General features: G+C 47.5%; 1 protein-coding gene across 1 annotated transcript in view; it reads right to left on the bottom strand.

Annotated features, from left to right (window-relative positions):
• Window positions 1-235: 235 nt before the first annotated feature.
• Window positions 236-21,174, bottom strand: part of LOC119442125 (solute carrier family 22 member 7) — a 43,505-nt gene continuing 22,566 nt past the window's right edge. The window contains exons 8-11 of the mRNA XM_049661908.1: window positions 20,143-20,357; window positions 14,213-14,394; window positions 12,365-12,558; window positions 236-1,695 (exon numbers count right to left, since the gene is read on the bottom strand). Of these exons, the coding sequence (XP_049517865.1) occupies window positions 1,599-1,695; window positions 12,365-12,558; window positions 14,213-14,394; window positions 20,143-20,357 (688 nt within the window). The 3' untranslated portion in view covers window positions 236-1,598. The remainder of the gene's footprint in view (window positions 1,696-12,364; window positions 12,559-14,212; window positions 14,395-20,142; window positions 20,358-21,174) is intronic.

The raw sequence follows: 21,174 nt of genomic DNA, 5'->3' as shown, positions 1-21,174 counted from the left end.
TAGCAATTATGTGGTCACTTCAACCGGATTTCTGCCGTCGGCGTCGCTGTCGCCGTCGCCGTGAGGTTCCGTATAAAGTCCAAGGGTGATAAAATCGTCGCCGCGTGGCGTATGCGCGAGCGAAAGCGCGCGGCGGACGCGCGCTATCACGGAGAGCGAACGCACGGCGGAAAGCAAACGCGACCGTCGCGCGAAAGGCTGTGGGGGTATGGGAGGGAGGTAAGCGGGGCGACGCTGTGCTCCGGCACCAAAGGCGTATCTTGCAACTGGGCGTAAGGGGAACTTTCCACTCAATCTCCCACGCGAAAGCAAGAAAGCGAGAAGGCAGTGCGGGAGAGAGGGGGGCGCAGCTTCTACTCTGCCAACTGCGCTCGTACTCTGCCCGCGGCTGTGGCGGTCGCCCGCACCGTCTGTTATCTCCACACGGCTCTGACCTTTGTATGCGCTGTGCATTCGCCGCTCAGTTTCCGTTGAAGCGATAGACCGCACGAACCTTCGCCCGCTGCGACGCTGCCAGGGTTTTGACAGTCGTTGTCTGCGGTCATTGAGTGTGATCTATTCATGTTTGCTTGTGCGCGCTGACACCACGCTTGTTAACTCAGTTAGTAAGCGAATGTGTTCAAGTTTATGCAGCCGATAAAACTACTATCCCTACTCCGAATAGCTCTCTACTAATTTGCTATCGCAATTGATGCTTCGCCTTTCGGGCGAAACTGCGACATTTTTCCTTTAAAAAGGTACATGAGGGCAAGTGTAAAAGTCTTTCCAACTAAGTAATAGCTTGATTCGCACCAAACACGCAACTTTTTGGAAGTAAAATGTCAGCCAATATTGCTTCCAGAACTAGTAAATTAAGCTCCCAGGATCTTCGCTGAGAGCGCATTTGTTGATAGACTCTGCCTGGCTAATCCACTGTCTTGGTTTTCTATACATCCTATACCAAAGCGTGCCCACCCCTTGGTCACACACCTTCCTCTTCTGCCCACCTGTGATCGTCCTCAGGATCAGTTTGTCCTACGACAACTTGTCAAACCGAATGATAATGTGCACCCTTCCACGCAATTAAGGCGGCGCCCTCCGAGAAATGCGCGAGCACTCGTAAAAATAAATTCATGACTTGACTAATTACGCTGCGCACAGGGCCACGTGATCAATATAGCACGCGCGATGAGTAGGGTCATATCACGCGGCTGTCGGACGAACGTCATGGCAGCACGTCAGTTGCGTGTCGTGCTGGTGCCCTGCCTGTTATCTTGGTCGCGTTGTTGTTCACCGTGTAAATATTAGTCCGGCACCAACTGCGACGTAAAGCATTTTCTTTATTATTATTACTCCAACGATTACTTGCTTATTTCACTTCAGAAGGTTCTATCCAATAAGTTCTCGTTGGTTTGGCTCTGATTTGTTGACGGAGGCTTGTTTATGATAGCGAAATGCTTGAGCCGTCGTGTTCTTCCGCATACATGAATCTTGGCGCGCTAGTGGTGAGTCAACCGGAGAATTCCCAGCTGTCCGTAGAAAGGCTAGCTAGTCAGATGTGTGTGAACATGGCAGCTTGTATAGAGAGCCACTAAAATGGTATATCCGTCGTTTATACGTTAAACTGACGAGTCCTCGGTCAGAGGAGTAGCTGCTGTTCCCAGCTCGTCTTCCCTGGAAATCCGTGCCTTTATCCTTGCCTGCTTCGCTAGCAACCTGCAAAGAAAAACGTTCGGCAGGTGTTACACTTTTGTAAAACGAGAAGGGGAAAGCCTGCTGCACATATGGTAATACATTAAGTTATACAATCGAAGTTAGACTTCTTTGTAAGACATATTGGTAATGCATTAAGTTATACAATCGGGGCTAGACTTCTTGCAAGACATAGCGAGCCGCAATGGGAAGTACACGTGTGGCACTAAGGCGACCTCCTGATCGTCACATATGAACACTTAGCGTAGTACCTGAAGTGCAGCATGTTAGTGCACGCACTAGGCCACACCTTTAGTCAGCGAGATGGCTGCGACGTGCGTGTGCAATCACGAACACACTAGACACACCTTTAGTAAGCCAGAACCGTGGAGCAGACGTGGCTTCAGCGAAGCGTGCTCGTCTCGCACCCTGGAGGCCCGGGTTCGATTTCCACCCAGATCGAAACGTACCAAATTTTCCTTTCAGAGCCACAATTTACTTTGTTTACAGGAAACTCCGTGAGAAATGTGACGTCAAGCCGAGCATTTCTGCAGCGTCGGCCATGTTTGGTCACGGTGCCGTTTCACCAAGGTCACTGCCAACATAGACACTTAAGGCTTTCGCCTTAAGCGTATCCATTTAAATATAAAAGAATCCTGTGTTTCTGCAAGAGCACACGACTCAAGAATGTTGCACAACCGTTCGGGAAAACATTTAGCACAATTGGGTCGTTACGGAAGGTTGCACCTAGGTCATGTGCACCGAAGATGAAGCAGCAAAGTACAGCGCAATGCAAGGCGATCTACATCCGCACTTCCATCGCCTGTCGGTTAAACTGCCTGTTTTGCCATCCTAAATGTGAATGCAAGGCGAACAAGGTATATATAGTTTTCACCGGATGTCACAGAAGCAGCTTCTCGCCATGCAAATATTATAAATAGGCGGCCGTGATGAAGTTAGTGTGCCGTATTATCACGCTTACATCGTTTTGCTTTTTGATGGTCAGCATTTTTCACTGGCGTAGGCTGGATAACCGGTAGACCATTAGAGTTACAAAATGGATACCAAGAGAAGGGAAGCGCAGTCGAGGACGGCTAGGTGGGATGATGAAGTTAATTTGCAGGCGCAAGTTGGAATCGCCTAGCGCAAGAATTGGAGATCACAGAGAGGCCTTCGTCCTACAGTGGACATAAATGTAGGCTTATGATGATGATAATTTTTCACTGGGCTATCACTGTCATCAGTTTGTCGTTCAGTGCAACATTTTGTTTGAAGCTGTGCACGCAGCTACTCGACGCGTTGTTCTCCGAAAGCAATTGCGTATTTCGCGACCGCGCGCATGAAGCAGCGACGTTCGCGGTTCAATCTCGCGCGCGCAGGGAGAGAAGCGTGGAGGCAACGCGAAGGGGGTGGGGGGGGGGGGGGGGGGGGCGTTCTCTGCGTACATTGCGCGCCTTATCTTGAAAGCGATCTGCAGGCCGCTCATACTATTGTGCGTGCGGTGTTCCCATCGCTCAGTTTGCGTAGAAGGAGTAGACAGCACGAAGGTCAATTAAATCGCTGCTACCACCGCGCTTCCTCACGCCAGCGTTTTGGCAGATAAGGTCCGCGACCATCGAATTTTATGTGTTCTTGTTTGCCTGTGCGCGCTGACACCATGCTTGTTAAATTAGTTAGTAAGCTAATATTTCCAAGTTTATACGGCCGATAAAGCTACTATTATTAATTCGTATATATGTCGGCTAATTTGCTATGGCAATCGATGCTTCGCCTTTCGGACGAAAATGATGCGTTTTTTTTATGCGTGGCACATTTCCGTTGCAGTTGGCTGAGCTCAGCACTTCCCGGGAATCCATGTTTTCACGTTACTGCTGTCTATTTTTGGGACAGCAGGCGGGACCTCTGACGTCGTTTGCGGGGTCTGTGATCTAGTAGACATGACCTGTGACATTGTCATTGCTGGTGCGGAGTGACTGCTCTGACATTAACACGCCGCGAACTTCCGTTTAATTGTTCAGCGTTTTGTCGTCGTTCATAAAGTGATATCTTCAACTACGATATTCACAGCATGACCTAGGCAACGGGCTTGTTTGTTTGCTGCACCCAAATCTCGTGATGGGCACTTTAAGAGAAGAGGCGCCTCAGAAACCTATTTCCATTAATAATAAAACTAAGTGGATGAATTTGTGTATTGTACATAGCTTAGTCTCCCGTTTTTGATTGTTTTAGTTTATGGAAACATGATTTGTTGTTTTTCTGAGCCCCCTCAAAGTCGAAAAGGTATGCACTCCTCTATAAGTTTAGAGCCTCGTATCATTTTATTTTATTTATTTATTTATTTTCAATACTGCCACTCTCAGTTGAGAGCATATCAGGTGGGTATTACAAAGAGACAATCACTGTTTAAAAGAAAAAAAAAAGAAAAAAAGAATCGACCTCTTGCAAACATGCGCTCTTATACAGGGAATTTAAAGCAAAGATCACGCACAAATTCAAATTAACATTTCAGAAACGTGCTTGCTGCGCACACGAAATGAAGCACAACCACGAGGACTAAGAAAGCGTTAAGAAATAACCTACATTTCATTTTTCGTTATTATTTAAAGAAAATCTGTAATCACAACCGCGATTTTCGAGAACATTGTCAGGTGGTTTCCCAAAATGCACATGACAAAAATTGCCGAATCACGCTATGTTGATCTGAGAAAAGGTGTCCAGCTAAGACAAGTTTACAGTTTCTGTCATCGGAAGCTGCTGTTTTAGATCTCCTGGATTTAACAGCACGGCTTATGCAAGGGTGAAACCTAAAAAAAATCCTGTCACGCTGCTTGAAGTATATGTTGCAGCTAAGGCCCAGAAAAGCGGAAGACGGAAGGGAGGGGGGGGGGGGGGGGGGGAGGGTGCTACATAAGTGCATGCTATAATTGGTGATTGGACGCAAAGACGCAAAATCCCAGTCAAGATTTGGCAGGCACTGCCAAATCTTAACTGGGAGCTTACTACTGCCGTTGCAAAGAAAAGTGCAATAATTGCATTCTACCGGTGCTAACATAAGGCGTAGAAACTTAGAGGTTAACAAAGAAGCTCGAGAACAAGTTAAGAACCGCACAAAGAGCGGTGGAACGAAAAATGTTAGGCCTAACGTTAAGAGACAGGAAGAGAGCAGTGTGGATCAGAGAACACACGGCGATAGCCGATATTCTAGTTGACATTAAGCGGAAAAAATGGAGCTGGGCAGGCCATGTAATGCGTAGCATGGATAACCGGTGGACCATTATAGTTACAGAATGGATAACGATAAAACGGAAGCGCATTGGAGGACGGCAGAAAACTAGATGAGGCGATGAATTTGCAGGCGCAATCAGCTAGCGCAAGACAGGGGTAATTGGACACAGGGAGAGGCCTTCGTCCTGCAGTGGACATAAATATAGGCTGATGATGATGATGATCAATATACTTAGGTATACACTCATCGTTAAGCCAGGTATAAAGTATAAGCCGACAAGTCTAAGCGTTTTGCGAGCCGAAGAGCTCGCTCTTCCTCACTCTCCGACGCTAGCTTCGCGCGCTTGGCATTCCGGACCCTCTCCTGTGAAGCAGCTCGCCGAGCGATACCCGCGGGGTGCTAAGACGCCGCTTGCGGGGTGGTCAGACGCCGGCGGAGCTCGGCGCGGCGAGTCACGTGATGCGTTGCCAAGTCTATGGCGCGGCTGCGGTCAAATGAAGGTCAAATTGCTGGCAACGGCGAAACTCGGCTCGACTAGGTTAGTAAAGCTTTCGCTTTAAAAATAACGCTAACCAGAAGAAACTAACCGTATTTAACCTAGTTAGGAATTAGAAATTCACGCCTACTGTGCAATATAAACACGATTGTATACGCGTACACACGAATGCCATTGTTGAAAAAGTCCCGAAAGCAAGCACTCAGTATAGGTTTAGAGTTCGCCAGAATGTACTATTCAATGAAAATTGTTAGCTTGCTGTCCACGAGAAGACCCCTCAGGGCTGTCAAAGCGCATCACTGTTTAGCTGGGTGTGACCATGCATGGACCAAATATTTTCGTTACAGGATTATAAAGTCTGCCCAAGTGGCTCACTTTAACACTCTAATCGACTCACTGTTAGTCGTATTCGTGGAAACGTTAAATTTTCTGAGAGACACTGATTTCAGTGTTATATTTTACTTAGCTTGTAGGATGTGTTACGGTGTTTTGTGTGAACCTTGCGCTTGGTCTGGAGTAGGTTGCCAGGCGTGCGGCCAGGCAAACGACACAAAGATGCATTAAAGAGCTTCTCTTTCTCTCTTCTCTCTCTCTCTCTCCTCTCTCTCTCTCTCTCTCCCTACACGAGAAAGTCCTCCAGAGAAGCGTTTGAATTTCAGCGGTTTCAACCGACTACGACTCGTCACACATTAGACTTGCTGTTGTGTTTTAATTTAATGGTCAAAACTAGAACACAGAAAAAGAAAGTGACAAGCGATACAACTTCATTATAACACACCTACAGGATCGTCGTGAAGACCTTTAATGATTTCTAGAAAGAGTGGGGGCAATCAGCCTCGCATTGGTTTGGACGCGGTCATATAAGGCAACACCCAAAGTTGCCTGGCAATGTAAATTGCATTATACCGTCTGTTACAATAGAGAACACCCGGCCATCTTTTTTACTCATTATTTACGTGCATCGCAACAATTGTCGTCAGGCTAACCAAAGCAAGAAATCAGTCCTGGTGGTCCGCTTTCCGTTTTTTCGATTTGTTTCATGTGTGGCAGACGCACGGCCAAGAAATTTTAATGATTAAAGCCAGATAGGACTCCCAGTATACCCATTAAAAAAGTGAGAAGAAACTATACCGGCTGCAGCTCGGTGTCGCGTTTGTCAAGTCATACTCGTTCCTAATTAGAGGAGGCGGTGCCCTTAACCTCGCAGCACACACTCGCTGTCAAAACGCTGAAGTGAGGAACCGCGGCAGCAGCAGCGAGCGGATTGACGTTCGTGGTGTCTCTCGCTTCAACGCGAACTATAAGCGGCGATAACACAGCGCACACGAAGCTATTAGCACTTAGCGCACTCTGTCCTTATCGTAGAGTGTTTTCAAGATAGGGCCCACGCGGCCGCGCCCGGTTGCGCCATACGAAGCCGCCGCCGGAGTATAACTCCCCCCTTCTTCCCCTCCTACCGGTGCCTTGCACATGACGGAAGACGGCGAGCTTCCTCCCGGCTTTCCCCCCTTGCGCGTGCCAGATTGAATCATCATCCCCAGCTCACCCTCGCACGCTTTTACTCGCGCATACCGCATACAGCGCGCGGTGACGATGTATCGCCCTTGGACTTTACACGGAACATCACGGCGACGCCGACGGTGACGGCAAAAATTCGCCTGGAGTGCCTACGCAATTGCTATCGCGATAAAAAGTACAGGTAGTAATCAGATAGCGCCAAGCTATGCGAGTACGCAACCAGAGCGCGAGCAGACGAATTAAATGCAGTTATCCTAGCCGGAGCGTACCAGACATACGCGAGTCTCCCGAGGTCCACCGGGCCCTAGTTCAACGGGCCCGTGCTGTCGCTGAGATCGTTCTAGGGACCCCGGACTAGGGGTCCCTCCCACACTCTTACTACCTTTTATTTTTGCAATAAAATGTTTACTCTCTCCCCCGGACGATGTCACTGGATCGTAGGGAGCCTACATGCAAGCGCGCTTACATGTAGGCTCCATACTGGATCGCCGTTCACAGCGCCGCCATCGGACGCGCACGAGGCCAATAGTCAGTTACAGTCTAAGAATGAAAAAGTTGGGCGCTTAATTTTTAAAAAAAATGTGCGCTCACTAACACAAACACAAAATTCCATAGATGTACCAGCACATTACATTATGCTTGTTTAGATACCTTACGTCGAACGAGGTCGTGTGCTTTGTCCGTACACAACTGTTTTGTCCGTACCGATTGGCCCTTCTGGCCCTGGTTTCCGGATGAACGCTCCACGTCTATGCAAAGTTTGTAGATGATGTTGACATTCACTGCTCAGCCAAAGGTAAAATTTTAGTTTGAAAGAATTATCTTTTACTTTCCAATTCGCCTAGCATTACGTTAGCGGAGCAAAGTCATTAAGCTGTGAACGGATTCCAGCTGGGTAGGCTCCCTTTCAGACGTGAAGGGCAGCTGCACTGTATTTTTGCGGGTGGAGCTCGTTTGTAATTAGGTTGTCGCCTACTATATGGAGGTCTGTTCTCTGACTGCGCTGCTGCTCGGTTCGAGCTAGGTCATGGCTGGATCTAGAACGTCGCTTATAGCACCTGTAGCTTTCACTACGCAGCTTGCGTCGGAGCCGCCACAAAGAACAGCCAGCCATGACCGCGCTCGAATGCAGTTCAGCAACGCTGCGTTGCAGTACGACGCCAGCTGTTTTCCCCGCCGCAGCATTGCAACATCTAAGCCGAGCTCCTACGCCAAGTCAGTAAACCGCGGCGTGCGAAACAGAATCTTACGGATTACGAGTAAAAAAAAGAGCGCGTCACTTAGGTGCTGCATGTCTATTCGAGTGAGGTATGCGCAAGGCAACATTGATTTTGTCGTTATTAATAAATACGTTTCAAAACGAATTGGCAGTCTCGCCCGAAAGGCGAAGCACTGACTGCGATAGAACGGTTTAGCCTTGCGCTTGAATTTATTAGGCGGTGTTCTAACAACACGTGCGTTCGACTAACGCGGACGCAACATACGCAGGTGCAGCAAAATTACTGGTACCCTTAAAAGCTTTACCACGCCGCGTAGACCCTGTAATGGAATCGCACAGGCGCTACTACACTGCCCGTAAAGAACCATGCCAGTAGAATTGTAAACCTTTCAGGTTAGAGCACTGATATTGTTTTGCAGATTTAATATTTAATACCCTGAAAATATTTAAGATAAAAGGCACGCTCTGTGTATGTTATGCTTCATGACATTTGTCTGTGGGTTGCCATTCTCAAAATTCTGAGGAATACTTTAGTCAAGAACGTAAGGCCTGGTATGAGCAACATTAGCGATTGAATAGTGCAGTAATATAACCCGCATATTCGGCATGGATAAGCCTATAGCATACCTCTATATAGTGTTCAATTTTAGCTGCACCAATTTTTTTTAAATTGCCTGTGGCAGATAGTGCTCAGAATTATAATCCTTGATCTTGAGTGTACGACGAAATCCATGAGTGTTCCAGTTAACTTTTAGGGGCGAAGCTCCTTATAGCGGCACCCGTTCGTCCCCGTCGTCGTCGTCGTAGTAGTAGTGTGTAACCAGTCTGAGAAAAATGAGAAAAAATATTCCGAAGTTGTGTCCGTAGTGCGGAATCGAACCAGGGACCCCTCGCTTCCGAGCGCGCGGCGTTAGCCCACTACGCCACGAAGCGGACATGGACACACGCACCACGATGGCAATAAATACCCAACATTAACGAAAGGCCGCGTTTCTAGCGCGTTTCTAACGCGTTTGTGCTAGCGCGTTACGGCCCGTGTAAGAAACTGGTGTAAGACGCTGTGGCCTCTCCGCCTTACCTTCAACGCGTTTCGTACGCGCTGCCCAAAGCGGTGGCAAGTCAAGTTCAAGTCGAGGAGCGTTTATGAATACGGGGGGTATACTCTCTCAGCAGTCATGTGATGGCGTCGGCAAACGCGGTGCACGTTCCGGCATGTGTAAATGGCTGCGTAAGACGCTATGGCCGCTCCCCCTTACTAGAGATCTAGTACACTGTACTAGAGAGTACTGCACGTTTCTAACGCGTTTGTGCTAGCGTCCCCTTAAGCGGGAGATCCGATGATTCCCTCCGGAGCTTCGTCCACTCATCATCATTCACCCCGTGGATATGCTGTGATTTTTTTTTCAAGCACAAAAGTAACTGGAACACGAATGCATTTCGTCGGGCACTTTGAAAATTAATATCTCGAAACTGGTTCAGTCCTGACAATTCGTTCCAAGTGGATACGCCTTGCGAACTCAGCAGCTATAATTCTTAGATTGAAAGATGTGCAATAAAATAATTATTTAAAAAGTTAATTAGCATAATTATGTTAATTATTCAATTAAGCGTTTTGATTTCTCGTGGAAGTAATGGCCGCCTCATAAAGTAGTTTAGATCAAGGATTATAATTGTGCTATCTGCCACAGGCAATTTTTAATAATTTGGTGCAGCTTAAATGAAACACCCAAAATACCGAAATATATGCGAAGCCCCATGGCAACGCCGACGACGAAAATTGGCTTTAAGTGTCGATATAGTTGCTATCGCAATAAAATTCGGCACTTTGGCTGCTCTTTTAACGTTTGACATATTTTACGCAGTCGCACGCCGCCGCACGAAAACGGCTGAACTCCCAGCTTCGCTGTAAGATACACGCCAGGCTAACCAAAGCATTTTGACAAATTAAACAAATTACGGTAAGATGACTGTCGATGGTAATGCGATTAGCATTCGAGTGACACACCGTATTTCTGAAGTTGCGTTCATTAAACTTCTGTAGTGGTCATTTCTGAGGCTTCCGTTGCCTCGGCTACATGCGACATAATTCAGTATCGTCCCACTTTGCTACGGCACTTACTTGCCTAGGTCGCCCACGAGAGAGAGAGAGAGAGAAAGAAAGGAAAAGAAAGACAAGGAGGTTAGCCAGTGTAAATACCGGCTTGCTACCCTGTACTGGGGAAAGGGGTAAAGGGCCAGCATGGCGGCATTACGATGACGCTGACGCAGTGATGAAGGTCAAACGAAAAAGAAAGAATGACGTTTGATGAAACGACAAAGGCGTTATGGCGATGACGGTATAATTAAATTACGATTCTGAAATGAAGATGCTATAACGACGACCGCGCGCCGATGAAGACATGATGACAGTGGGATCATGACGATGGCATAACGATATATAGTCGTATGACGAAGTCTGAGTGAAGACGATGGAACGGCGACAACGACATCACGATCGTGACCACGGTGTGACAACGAATGCATGACAACGACAATGTGACGACGGGGCAGTGCCATCCATGGCTTTACAACGCTGTGGGGGCAATTGGTTGAAGGTGAGTGTGTTACGACGCTGACATGACGACGACTGCATCAAAAGAGTCTTATGACAAATCTTGAACGACGACGGTGCAATTCGACTATGATGGCATCGATACCACGAGCGAAGTACCACGACTGCTACTTGGGTCACTGTGTGTCCGTAGAAGGCATGACGATGACAGCACGACGATAGTCAGGTCACGAAGATAGAATGGCGACGATGAATGACCACGATGACATTACGAGCACATACATGACCCAAGCCGGTAGACAACTTGTGTCGCTGAGTCGGCGTAAGAGGCATTACACTAACGGCATGGCGAGAGTCATATGATGAAGCTGGAATAACGACGATGGAACAACCACGACGGCCTCACGACTACATGCCTAGTGGCCCTACGAGGCGGACAACCTAGGTTTCTGGGTTGGCGCAAGCGGGCGGGCAGATGTGCGGGCGGACGGACGGACGGACGGACGGACGGACGGACGGACGGACGGAAAGACGGACGGAAAGACGGACGGACCGACAGACAGACAGACGGACCGACAGACAGACAGACGGACCGACGGATGGACGGAAAGACGGAGGGACCGACGGAGGGACCGACGGAGGGACAGACGGAGGGACAGACGGAGGGACAGACGGAGGGACAGACAGACAGACCGAAGGAGGGACCGACGGAGGGACAGACGGAGGGACCGACCGACCGACCGACCGACCGACCGACCGACCGACCGACCGACCGACCGACAGATATGCTCATAACACGTGAACTAGGCAAAGAATGCTAATCGCATTTAAAAGACGAGATGTTTCGGCCCCCGCAAGGGAGTATCGTTCACAAATACCAAGACGCTCAAGGGATTCCATTAGCGAGAGAGAGGAAAGGCAGGGAGGGAGGAACCAGATGCGAGTTTGCTACCCAGCACTGGGGTGGAGGAAATAGGGTTTGGAAAGAGGACAACGAAATATAAACACTCATTCCATGTAGACTGATACAGCGTTCGTTCACAACGTCATTCTTTTTAATTTCGTGGTAATATGTTGATTATTAGCTAATAAAATGGTCTAGGTCCTATTTTTGAATTGTAAGCCCAGACCCTAGCGCGGGCGCGCGAGTGTGACGTCTCTGACATCGAAATACTTTTTTCGTATTTGGGCCCATTGTGGCTCCCTAAAAGTTCTTTACACTTTCCAAGTTCGGTATTTGGTTCTTTTAGAATACCATGTAGTTCATCTATACAATTAAATAATTAACTAAGCCCGAGCAGACGCCGTCAAAATATGGGACGTCACGACTGGCTGGTACAGTCTTCAAGGTGGCGCCGCCCCCTGTCTTTTGTTGTTGCACCATTTCTAAGTTGCCGAGCCTGTTCTCACAATTAGGGTGACGCCCTTTTTTTTTTTTTTTTTGTAGCGGGGTCATTTACTAATGATGCCTTAATAGCTTTTTATCTTTAGTGTCCCTTTAAGCAGGTCCGAACACGTGACGCATGCGGCGATCATAAATAGCCACGGAGATAGCCGTCACTGCTATCGATAGTTCTTGTAGTTCTAGCGTTTTTAGCCCTGTACCTGGTTCGACGTAAGTGTTGGTCGTGTGTTGTTACTGGGTGTTGATTGTGAGCATGTGGGTGCACCACGAGCACTGACCGATTTTTCCTCGCACGCCTGGCCAGTGATACAGGGCAGAAGCAGAGCGTTTGGTCCTTTCCAAAGTTCTCGCCGTCTTCTATGCTCTGCGGTAGCGCCTGCTCCAGGGTTTCCGGGAGGAAAAACACCACCACAGTGGCAGCCAGGGACAGCGCTCCCATCACCAGCACAGGCGTGTACGTGTCACGCTCCACCTGCAGAAGCAGCAGTGCATGGCGCTTTCACAGTCTTGTCTCTGTTACACATTGTAATCATGGAAAATGGTATCATTCTTGACAGGACCACACGAAACAAACGGCGTTCACGGAAAATGAAATTGAGGAACAACGGGCGAACGAAAGAAACCTCAGCCAGGAGCCGAAGTTTCCGAGATACGTTGCCCTGACGAAGACAGTCCTCTCGGGCTGAGGCTTCTCTTGCTCGACCATTGCGAATAAAATGACTTTTAACACATGTGGCGCAGAGCTTCATTACCTATGCGTTAGAAATTTGTTGGGCTGATAAATGTTTTTCTTAATAAAGCATTTTTTTTTCTTTCTTTTTCTTTGTCGTTACCATGTGGGAATCTTCGTGTCCCAGGAAGGTTGCACGCGCGGCAAACGTCGCGTCGGGCGCAGGGCCAACAGGTTTAGGGGGAGGGGGAAGCCGTCGTTTCGCAGGCGGCGCACGGGAATGATGATCATGATGATTTATTAGTATCCCCATTGAAACGGGGTGGTGGCAAATGGTCACCGGCTAGCCTGTTTGATTTATTCAGGTATGCTGTACATGTTTTTCATTCTAGCGTTTTGGATACCTCTCCTTAATCTTTTATTTTCTTCCTCAAAGCTCATCCGTCGACATTGTACCGCTACCTATGTCTGTAACGGATTTGGCCGTATCAATCTCCTCCCTGATTTTTTTTTCACCAATACTCTAGGCGACTCTTGCTTATCTGGACTACTGACCGGTTGTTACTTCCGTCCACTTTAAATCCAAGCGCTTCGGGAAACTGTTCATTACGTACGGGTCACACTGGCAGAATCCCTTTGCATTCCATTAGGATGTGCTGTGTAGTCTCCGAATTTGTGATGCAGCACACGCATGCCTCGCACATACACGTGAATCGCAAGCGCTATCAGCCCCACCAGGCGTCTCACGTGAGATCCGTACGACATTGCCCGAGGCTCTTTGGCCACCAGCAAGTGACGCGTGCGGTAGGCACGCGCCACTTGCTGCCACCGCTCCAGTTTTCCCGCACGTGGTTAGTCAACCACATTCCGGCCATGGCAGTCGCCACAGCCACCCGTACCTCAGCTGGTAAGTCGAAAGCCCTTCTTTACCTAGCGTATTATTCTCTTCGAAGGAACCCACAGTGATGTAAACTATAGCTAGCTAGCCTGCTCAAAGTGTCAGTTGCAATCGTAATAAATGTTTTCCGAGTGTACGCGTGGTTGTCGTCCATTGTTAGTGATTGTACTGTGCAGCGGTTGATGGGCAGGCGCGCGCCAACGGCGATGCGCGGTGTGCCGAAGCCTATAACGCCGTTGGCACGCCCTTATCCCCACATTTTGGCGCTCCCTTCGGAAGGCATCTATTGCGATTGCATCCAACACTTCCGCAGTCGCCCGAGCAGTCGCCCAGTGGCGCTGATAGCGGTTGCGCTCCCGTGCGCAACCCGTGCGAATGAGGTTTTCCCCCGCTGACCGAACCTGCTTGGCACGCCCACCCAGCGTTTGCCGCGTGGGTGACCGTCTTAGGATAGGGATTCCCACAACCGTGGCCAGTGATATTTTTTTCGAGAGAGAGAGAGAGAGAGAGAGAGAGAGGGTGTGCGTTCGCGCAACCGTACATTATGTGCTTGCTCACCAGCGAGGCCACTTGAATGCTCGTGAGTCCACCGACGTCTCCGATGAGCTTTTGAAGAAGCACCGCCCTGCCCCGTATCACAGTGGGAAACGCCTCTGGCGCCAGCTGGTTGGTGATGTTGTACGCGCCAGCCATCGACATGATGGCGGCCACGGCTAGGATCAGCGTCCACGTGCTGGACTCTGGTAGAGAGCGTGAATAAATGATCCCGTTCGCCGGGGCTGTGTTTTGGTGGTGACGAAATGCAATGCAATAGCACTCGTGTGCTTGGATTTAATGCACGTGAAAAGCACACAGCTGGTCAAAATGTCCCACTTGCAATATTGAGCACGCACGGGCCGCACCCATTGTGTTGCAGCGGCGTTACCGTATATTCAGTCACATTGCTGGCTTTGTAATACCGAAATGAAACAAGTTATGCAACACGTATTTCAACGATTACATTAGTTCAAGTCAGAAGACATATCTTGCGAAATTGTTCTTTTCATCAACGAAGGCCTTTTTAAGAAGATTTTTAAAGTACCGGTTGATTGCTAGCATGCCTAAACGTAAGCCCTTTTCATAGATATTTAGTACCAACAAGGTCACAGATATCTGCCTATAATTTCGACGTCTTTTATGGCAGCAGGCAAAAAAAATCTTGAGAACCACGTTATTTACAGATTGGAAAAAAATCTGGACTTAAGACAATATTGTGCCGTCTTCCTTTTTCCTAATAGTTTTACCAACATAACATAGCGGAGATACTTCGTGGTAATTAGTCAGAATAAATGCTATTCAGGCACAGTCTATAATTAAATATTTTTAGAGCCGTAGCCAAAACAATTTTTTTTTCAGAAGCAACCAAAATGCGCATTTGGCAATACCAGCAAAAAAAAAAGCGCTTCTGACTGAAGGGACGCTTGCAGATTTTTTTAGATTTTTTCTGGGGACAAACTTTGGCACTCATGCAGCAAAATATAATGTTTCATCATAACTTGAACATGGTAAGTGAACACACCTTTAATTACATGTTCGGTATGGCAGGGAACATTTTTAAAAAATTATGCAGAAACTCCAATGGCGTTGTCTAAGTATGCGTAAGCTTTGTGCCACTTGCTCATTTCCACGCAGCCCGGTGTCATCATCAATCTTATGGAACTTGATCCGACCAGTATGAATTCTTATCAACCCTTATCAGTTGCTATCAACCTTATCGGAATTGATCCAATCCTTATCAACCCTTACCAGTCATTATCAACCTTATCGCAATCGATCCAATCTTTATCAGGCCTTATCTGTCCTTACCAACCTTATCGGGCTTGATCCGACCCTTCTCAACCCTTATCAGTCATTATCAAAATTGCTCCGACCATTATAAGCCCTTATCGCTCTTTAAGTGCACCTTATCCATGCGCGCCGAACCATTCTTAACTGTGATAAGACACATATAATCCCTCATTACTCCTTATCATCTCACTGACTGCTTATCTGTCTGTGTTGAGCGACGCGTATAAGCCCTCAGAGATCGGTGGCATTTCTGTCAGTGAAGGAACACCCAACGTAAGGCACATCCCGCGACCATTGAAACGCATCGGGCATGTACATTTTGGCAAAACCGGAATTTTTCTGATGTCTACAATGCTCCAAGACGGTTCCACATGTGGTCCTAGAGATGGCTTTTATTCCATAATCACCAAATCTTTCAATAAATCCTTTATAGAAACTGTTCTCCTTTGACATTTATTTTTTACCGCCGGTACAACACATTGATAAGTATCGGATATATTCACCAAAACTCGCAATAATACAGACACGCAAAGAAATTTCTAAAACGTCACAGAGGCGGTCAAGCTTTTTATTTATTTATTTATTTTACAGTGAAGCTCTTTATGGCTAGGCTTCCGTGAAATTTTCATGTGCGCGAGCAAAACCTTCGGTCTCGTATATAGGCCGATCCCGGAAATAGTACAATAAGGGGCCGTCGGCCATGCCTATACGCTCACACCACCCTCTCGTTGTCGTCGTTTCAAGCTGATGCGCACCTCGTTTCTTTCCGATTTCCCGGGACAGCGTCACCATTATGCGTGTCTCCTCTCCACCAGTGGGCGATCTCGCCGCGTTAGGAGGGTTCCGTGAAATTTTCATGCGTGCGAGCGAAAAAATACGGTCTCAAAATTCAAGTAAGAAATGTGTGTGCGCATGTGTTTGTGCCTTTCGTCGCGATGACAGCCGCCGCCGCTCAATGAGTTCGTACCTTTCATCAAAATTCTGTCATGTGTGCGAAACAGCTTCGCTAGTCATTCACCTTCACGCAGTGGAATGGCTCATAAATTGTTCTTAACGCTTTGAACTCACTGCTGTTAATTTGTGTAACTGGAACATTACTTCTTACCACACTGCTTGCCCTCAGAAAACATTCTCCGCAACGTGAAGTATCAGGCAAAATATGTTTCTATCAACGCTCCCGCGTTAAGAAAACTCCTGCGGGAAAGTAAATATTCCCATGAAGTACTGTATAGTCACACTGTATATGGATGAGGTTTTCGTAGACTGCCATATGTCGCGCCTAATCCTAGCAACCCATGCAATTGTTCTTTTTGGGTCTCTCAGAAAATGGAACAATTGCCAACGATTCCTGGAGTTGTTTGAGCAGAGCAGCACACAGCAGCCAGCCATATTGCGCGACAACGCTCAGCAAACTAACACCCGCAAGAAATTTATACCAACTGCCGGTACGTCCCGACACGCGAGCTAGGCGTGGAAATGGTGGTTTTGGCGGCGAGCGCCCCGTCAAAGAATGTTCCTATACGGAGCGACGAGCGAGAAGCACATCGAGGCCTTGCCGCCTTCCAATTATATTGGGTCGATCGCGTCCCGCAAGCAAGCGGAGAAGTGTATATGGTACTTGAAGAGTACACGACAACAACGTTCCCGGGGCACCGCCGACAGAGCCAATCATTTAGCTACACCAACAGATGAGTGTTTAGTTTCATCAACAGCAGTAGCACAAGGTACTTCTCTTAATTTTTCAAAGCAACTCATCTTAACTACAAATGGTTTCTCGCAATATGTAGTGATATTAGACTACTTCTTTATGTAAGCACCGAATCTTATTTTAACCTCTTGAATATAGTGAACAAAAGTTGGTCTAATGCTTAATTAACAAGAAACAAATTGTGACACCGGCTTTTCATGAAGTAGGGCGTTCGGCGGCTGGCAGCTTGGGCAGTTTTGCTTAGCGTGTAAACGCTCTAGTTTCGATCGAAGGGTGAAGTTTTGAAATTGAAAAGGATTGGCGTTGCGCTGAAGCTTCTCAGACAGAGTTCGAAGATTATGGCTCCCAAACTCAAGTTTTCCGACATACGGCAGTGCCACTCGTTTCCCTGGCGGAGAGAGACATCACCATGTATCAGGTCGACGGCACTGTGAAGCGCTCGCGATGCCCGCGATATTTGCAAAATTGCTTTTCGCCCCGTACAAAACACTAGGTGGGCTCCCCCTTACGGGAGCCCATTGGCGTCGACCGCGGCCCGGGCCCGCTCGACCAAGGCCCGCTGGGCCGTCGGGTCAGAGCAGCCGAGCAGGGCTGCCTCCCAGTCCTCCCGGGAAGGGTTCGGGGAGGTAGGTTTGGCGTTTTTTGGCACGCCCACACCATGTGAAAATCAGAGGAATTTTCCTCATAGTGCGGGCACTTCCTCGTGCAAGCGTAGTCGAAGTGTTTTAATATTGCCGGATCGGTAGCATTTCTCTAGTAGCAAGCTGCAAGCAGTGGAGCGCTTTAGCACAGGCGTGTACTATTAGCTAGCCCATTTGTAAAAATCATGCGACTCGGCGAGTTGTGTTGCCAGAGGAGGGCCGCGGCCGCTGGAATCGCTTTGGTTCTCGGTCGTTTTTTACTACTGGTGCAACACGGGTACTTTCAACCACGATCAAGCACTATACGAATCAAATTATTTAGGTCGCGATGAAGAATGGTAGCTGTTGCAAGGTCCAACAATTCTGATAAAAGTTGGTTGAAATAACTAAGCCTTACGGTGCAGACGATAGCCAGCGATCGCGATCTACTGCATCCGGATCGTGCAAAATCTTGCTTGAAAATGCCCGTGTATAGAAGTACCCGATCCGGATTAGACTCCGGTTCTTTCGCTCGAAGCACGGTTGAGAGCACTGCAATACGATAGCGCAGGAGCGCAGTCACGTGGTTTTATTTCATATTTCGCGGGCATTCTTTAAACGCCGAAAAAAGATCACCATGCAGTTTGTACGTACGATGCCACAAAAAGTCGGATCGGTAGCTCCTGAATCCGCTCTACAACGTAGCAAAACGTACTTGAACCTAAAGTAAATATTAAACATTCTTGCATAATTGATTTTAGTTAGCTAATTAAGCAAACTATAAAAAAATACTCTAAAGGCGCCACACGACGGCAAACCATCTGTTGGGATCAAACCAACTCCCACCAAAGGTCGTGGGTTCGAGTGCTATAATGAACTCTATCTTAATTAAACCTGCCTCAATTAACTTCTTAATTCACTCGGCCTTCAATTCATTTGGTCTTAATTAACTTTACCTTAATTGAAGTCATAAACTGCCTCGATTGGCTAACTTGGGCTCACTTGACTAGTGGCCACGCCAACGCAGGTTCTTGCTCCTCATGAGCCATATAATGCTTTGACATTAAAAGTTGGCAGTTTCGCCCAAAGGGCGAAGCATTGACAACGACAGAAAGGTTTAGCGTTGGGCTTGAAATCCTCGGACATCGTTGTAACTATATGCGGGCGCGACATGGCTCGAAGCAGCACGCAAGGCAACTTCTGCTGGGCAGTAGGAACATCGGCCTGGCAGCTATCAGGTGTCTGAGAAAGCTAGAGTTACTCTATATGCACCCTACGCCCTGCGGGAGCCATATATAGTAACTCTAGAGAAAGCTATAGATATAGTCAAGAGCGCCGCCAGTGGCGTTGTAGGGGTCGCACTTCGACGCTGCACAAGATTAGATTGGAGCCACGGGAAATCTGTCGACATTAGTCATGGCCGAGTGAAATATTACATCAGTAAAGAGCACTGGCTCTGGTACCCGTGAAATTGCATCCCTTCCCGGGTACCACAGCCATCCGGAGCTTATTAATCCGGAGCCCTCCACTACGGCGTGCCTCATAATCAGAACTGGTTTTGGCACGTAAAACCCCAGAAAGAAGAAGAATTGCATCCATTTGAGGTTGTGAGCCACAATATTGTTGTTTCGCATTTTAATTAGTTTAGGATAAAATGCAGACGCCGTGAATGCAATGCTTTATGACTTCTTTGCGCTCAGCAGTTGCCAAAATTCTGAAGAATAAATTAGTCAAGACTATGAAACCTGGTCAGAGCAACTTTTGTGTTTGAATAATATAGCCATCTCTATCTAACGCATCAACGAACCCATATGAATCGCCGCACCAACGCCGACGATGACACCGACAGCATAAATTTGTCAGGAGTGTCCATATAATTGCTCTCGCAATAATACAGAGTGGAACGCTTCGGCGAATTGTTAGATGTCTCATCTACCACGCGGTGCAATGCTGATTTTCAGGTTGATTGCATCGATGAGGCAGAAGTGTGAGGGAACGAGATAATTTCAAAGTATTTCACGAAAAATTGGTACAGGTTTTTGTTTTTCACCTATAGCTGTATTTGCTCCTTTTATAATGTTTTAAGTATTCGTTGTCTATATAAGCATTGACAGCTGGCTGCCTTACGGTAAACTTAAGACGTCGGGAACTTCGTGGGATCGGTAAATGTTACTCCCCATGAGGGGCGAAAGGTTTTGGCTGAACAAACAGAGGAATCAGAAACGAGCACAGTGTAGTGCACAAGGCCATTTAGAAAGTCTCGTAGAACTGTGGAGCCCTCGGAAAGGAGGAAAGCAATGCAAAGACTACGCAAACAATCGAAGTGTCTCTACCTGGACGCAGAAGGCCCAGGAGGAAACAGGCGACGGCCGAGAGGAACAGGAAGCCGGTGTTGGACCATCGACGACCCACCGAATCCATGAGCACGAGACTGAGGACGTTCACGGGCAGCTCGAAAGCGATGGCAATGGCGTAAGTCGAGTATATGTTCAGGTCGAGTCTGCCGAGCTGCAGCGTGATCACATTGTAGCACAGCGTAATCACGAACCTGTGCGTACAAGACCATGGTGCACACGTTCGTCTATGAGGGACGCACATACAATCGCACTAAACTTCAAGCTAATGATTCAATCCAGAAGGGTGAAGTTGTGATTGAAAACTGCCCGATTCAACAGTAAATTAACATAACCCTTCAAGATGCTGAGAGTCACTGATTTCTGAGAGTCACCCAGCCACACGTCACTAGTTGATTCATTTGTTTTTGTCATATTATATAACATTCCTTTGGAATTACATGATGGTTCTTGTAACATGGAATTTCCTGTCGTTCTTTTGCGTCGATATTATTGCTATATTACAACTAAGCTCGTGTCCTATATATGGAAGGTTTTTCACAATTGTACAACCCGTTAGAATCGTTCTTTGCTTACTGATCATTCCCCTCTTCCTAATGTAATGCCCAACCAATGTCGTTTAAGAGTTAGCGACCTAGGGTTATGAAGTATGAGCAGATGATAATCTTTATCCGACAGCAATGAGCTTAAGTGTTAGTGCGATTAGAAAATAATGGGAGAGGGAGGGATAGGGGGAAGTTGTGCTCTTTAACGAAAGGTGGTAAATCAAGCTCCTGTTCCTGATTACTCGCAGTAAATAAGAAATTGTGGGGACAGAGATGAGGACCAGGCTTGTTCGTTTGATTATTACTGTCGTGATTCCTAACACATTAAGCACCAAAACATTCCGTTTTACTTAGAGAGCACACGAGTCTTTCGTTCAAAATGTTAGTCGAACCGAAATTTTCATTACAGCAGCTGTTCAGCCATTCTCTACGGGCTATACAATATGTGCATAATGAATTAATTCTC

The sequence above is a fragment of the Dermacentor silvarum genome, chromosome 2 (assembly GCF_013339745.2).
Source record: "Dermacentor silvarum isolate Dsil-2018 chromosome 2, BIME_Dsil_1.4, whole genome shotgun sequence".
Classification (NCBI taxonomy): domain Eukaryota; kingdom Metazoa; phylum Arthropoda; class Arachnida; order Ixodida; family Ixodidae; genus Dermacentor; species Dermacentor silvarum.
Note: the sequence above shows the minus strand (reverse complement) of the source record. Positions and strands in the feature narration are given on the sequence as shown.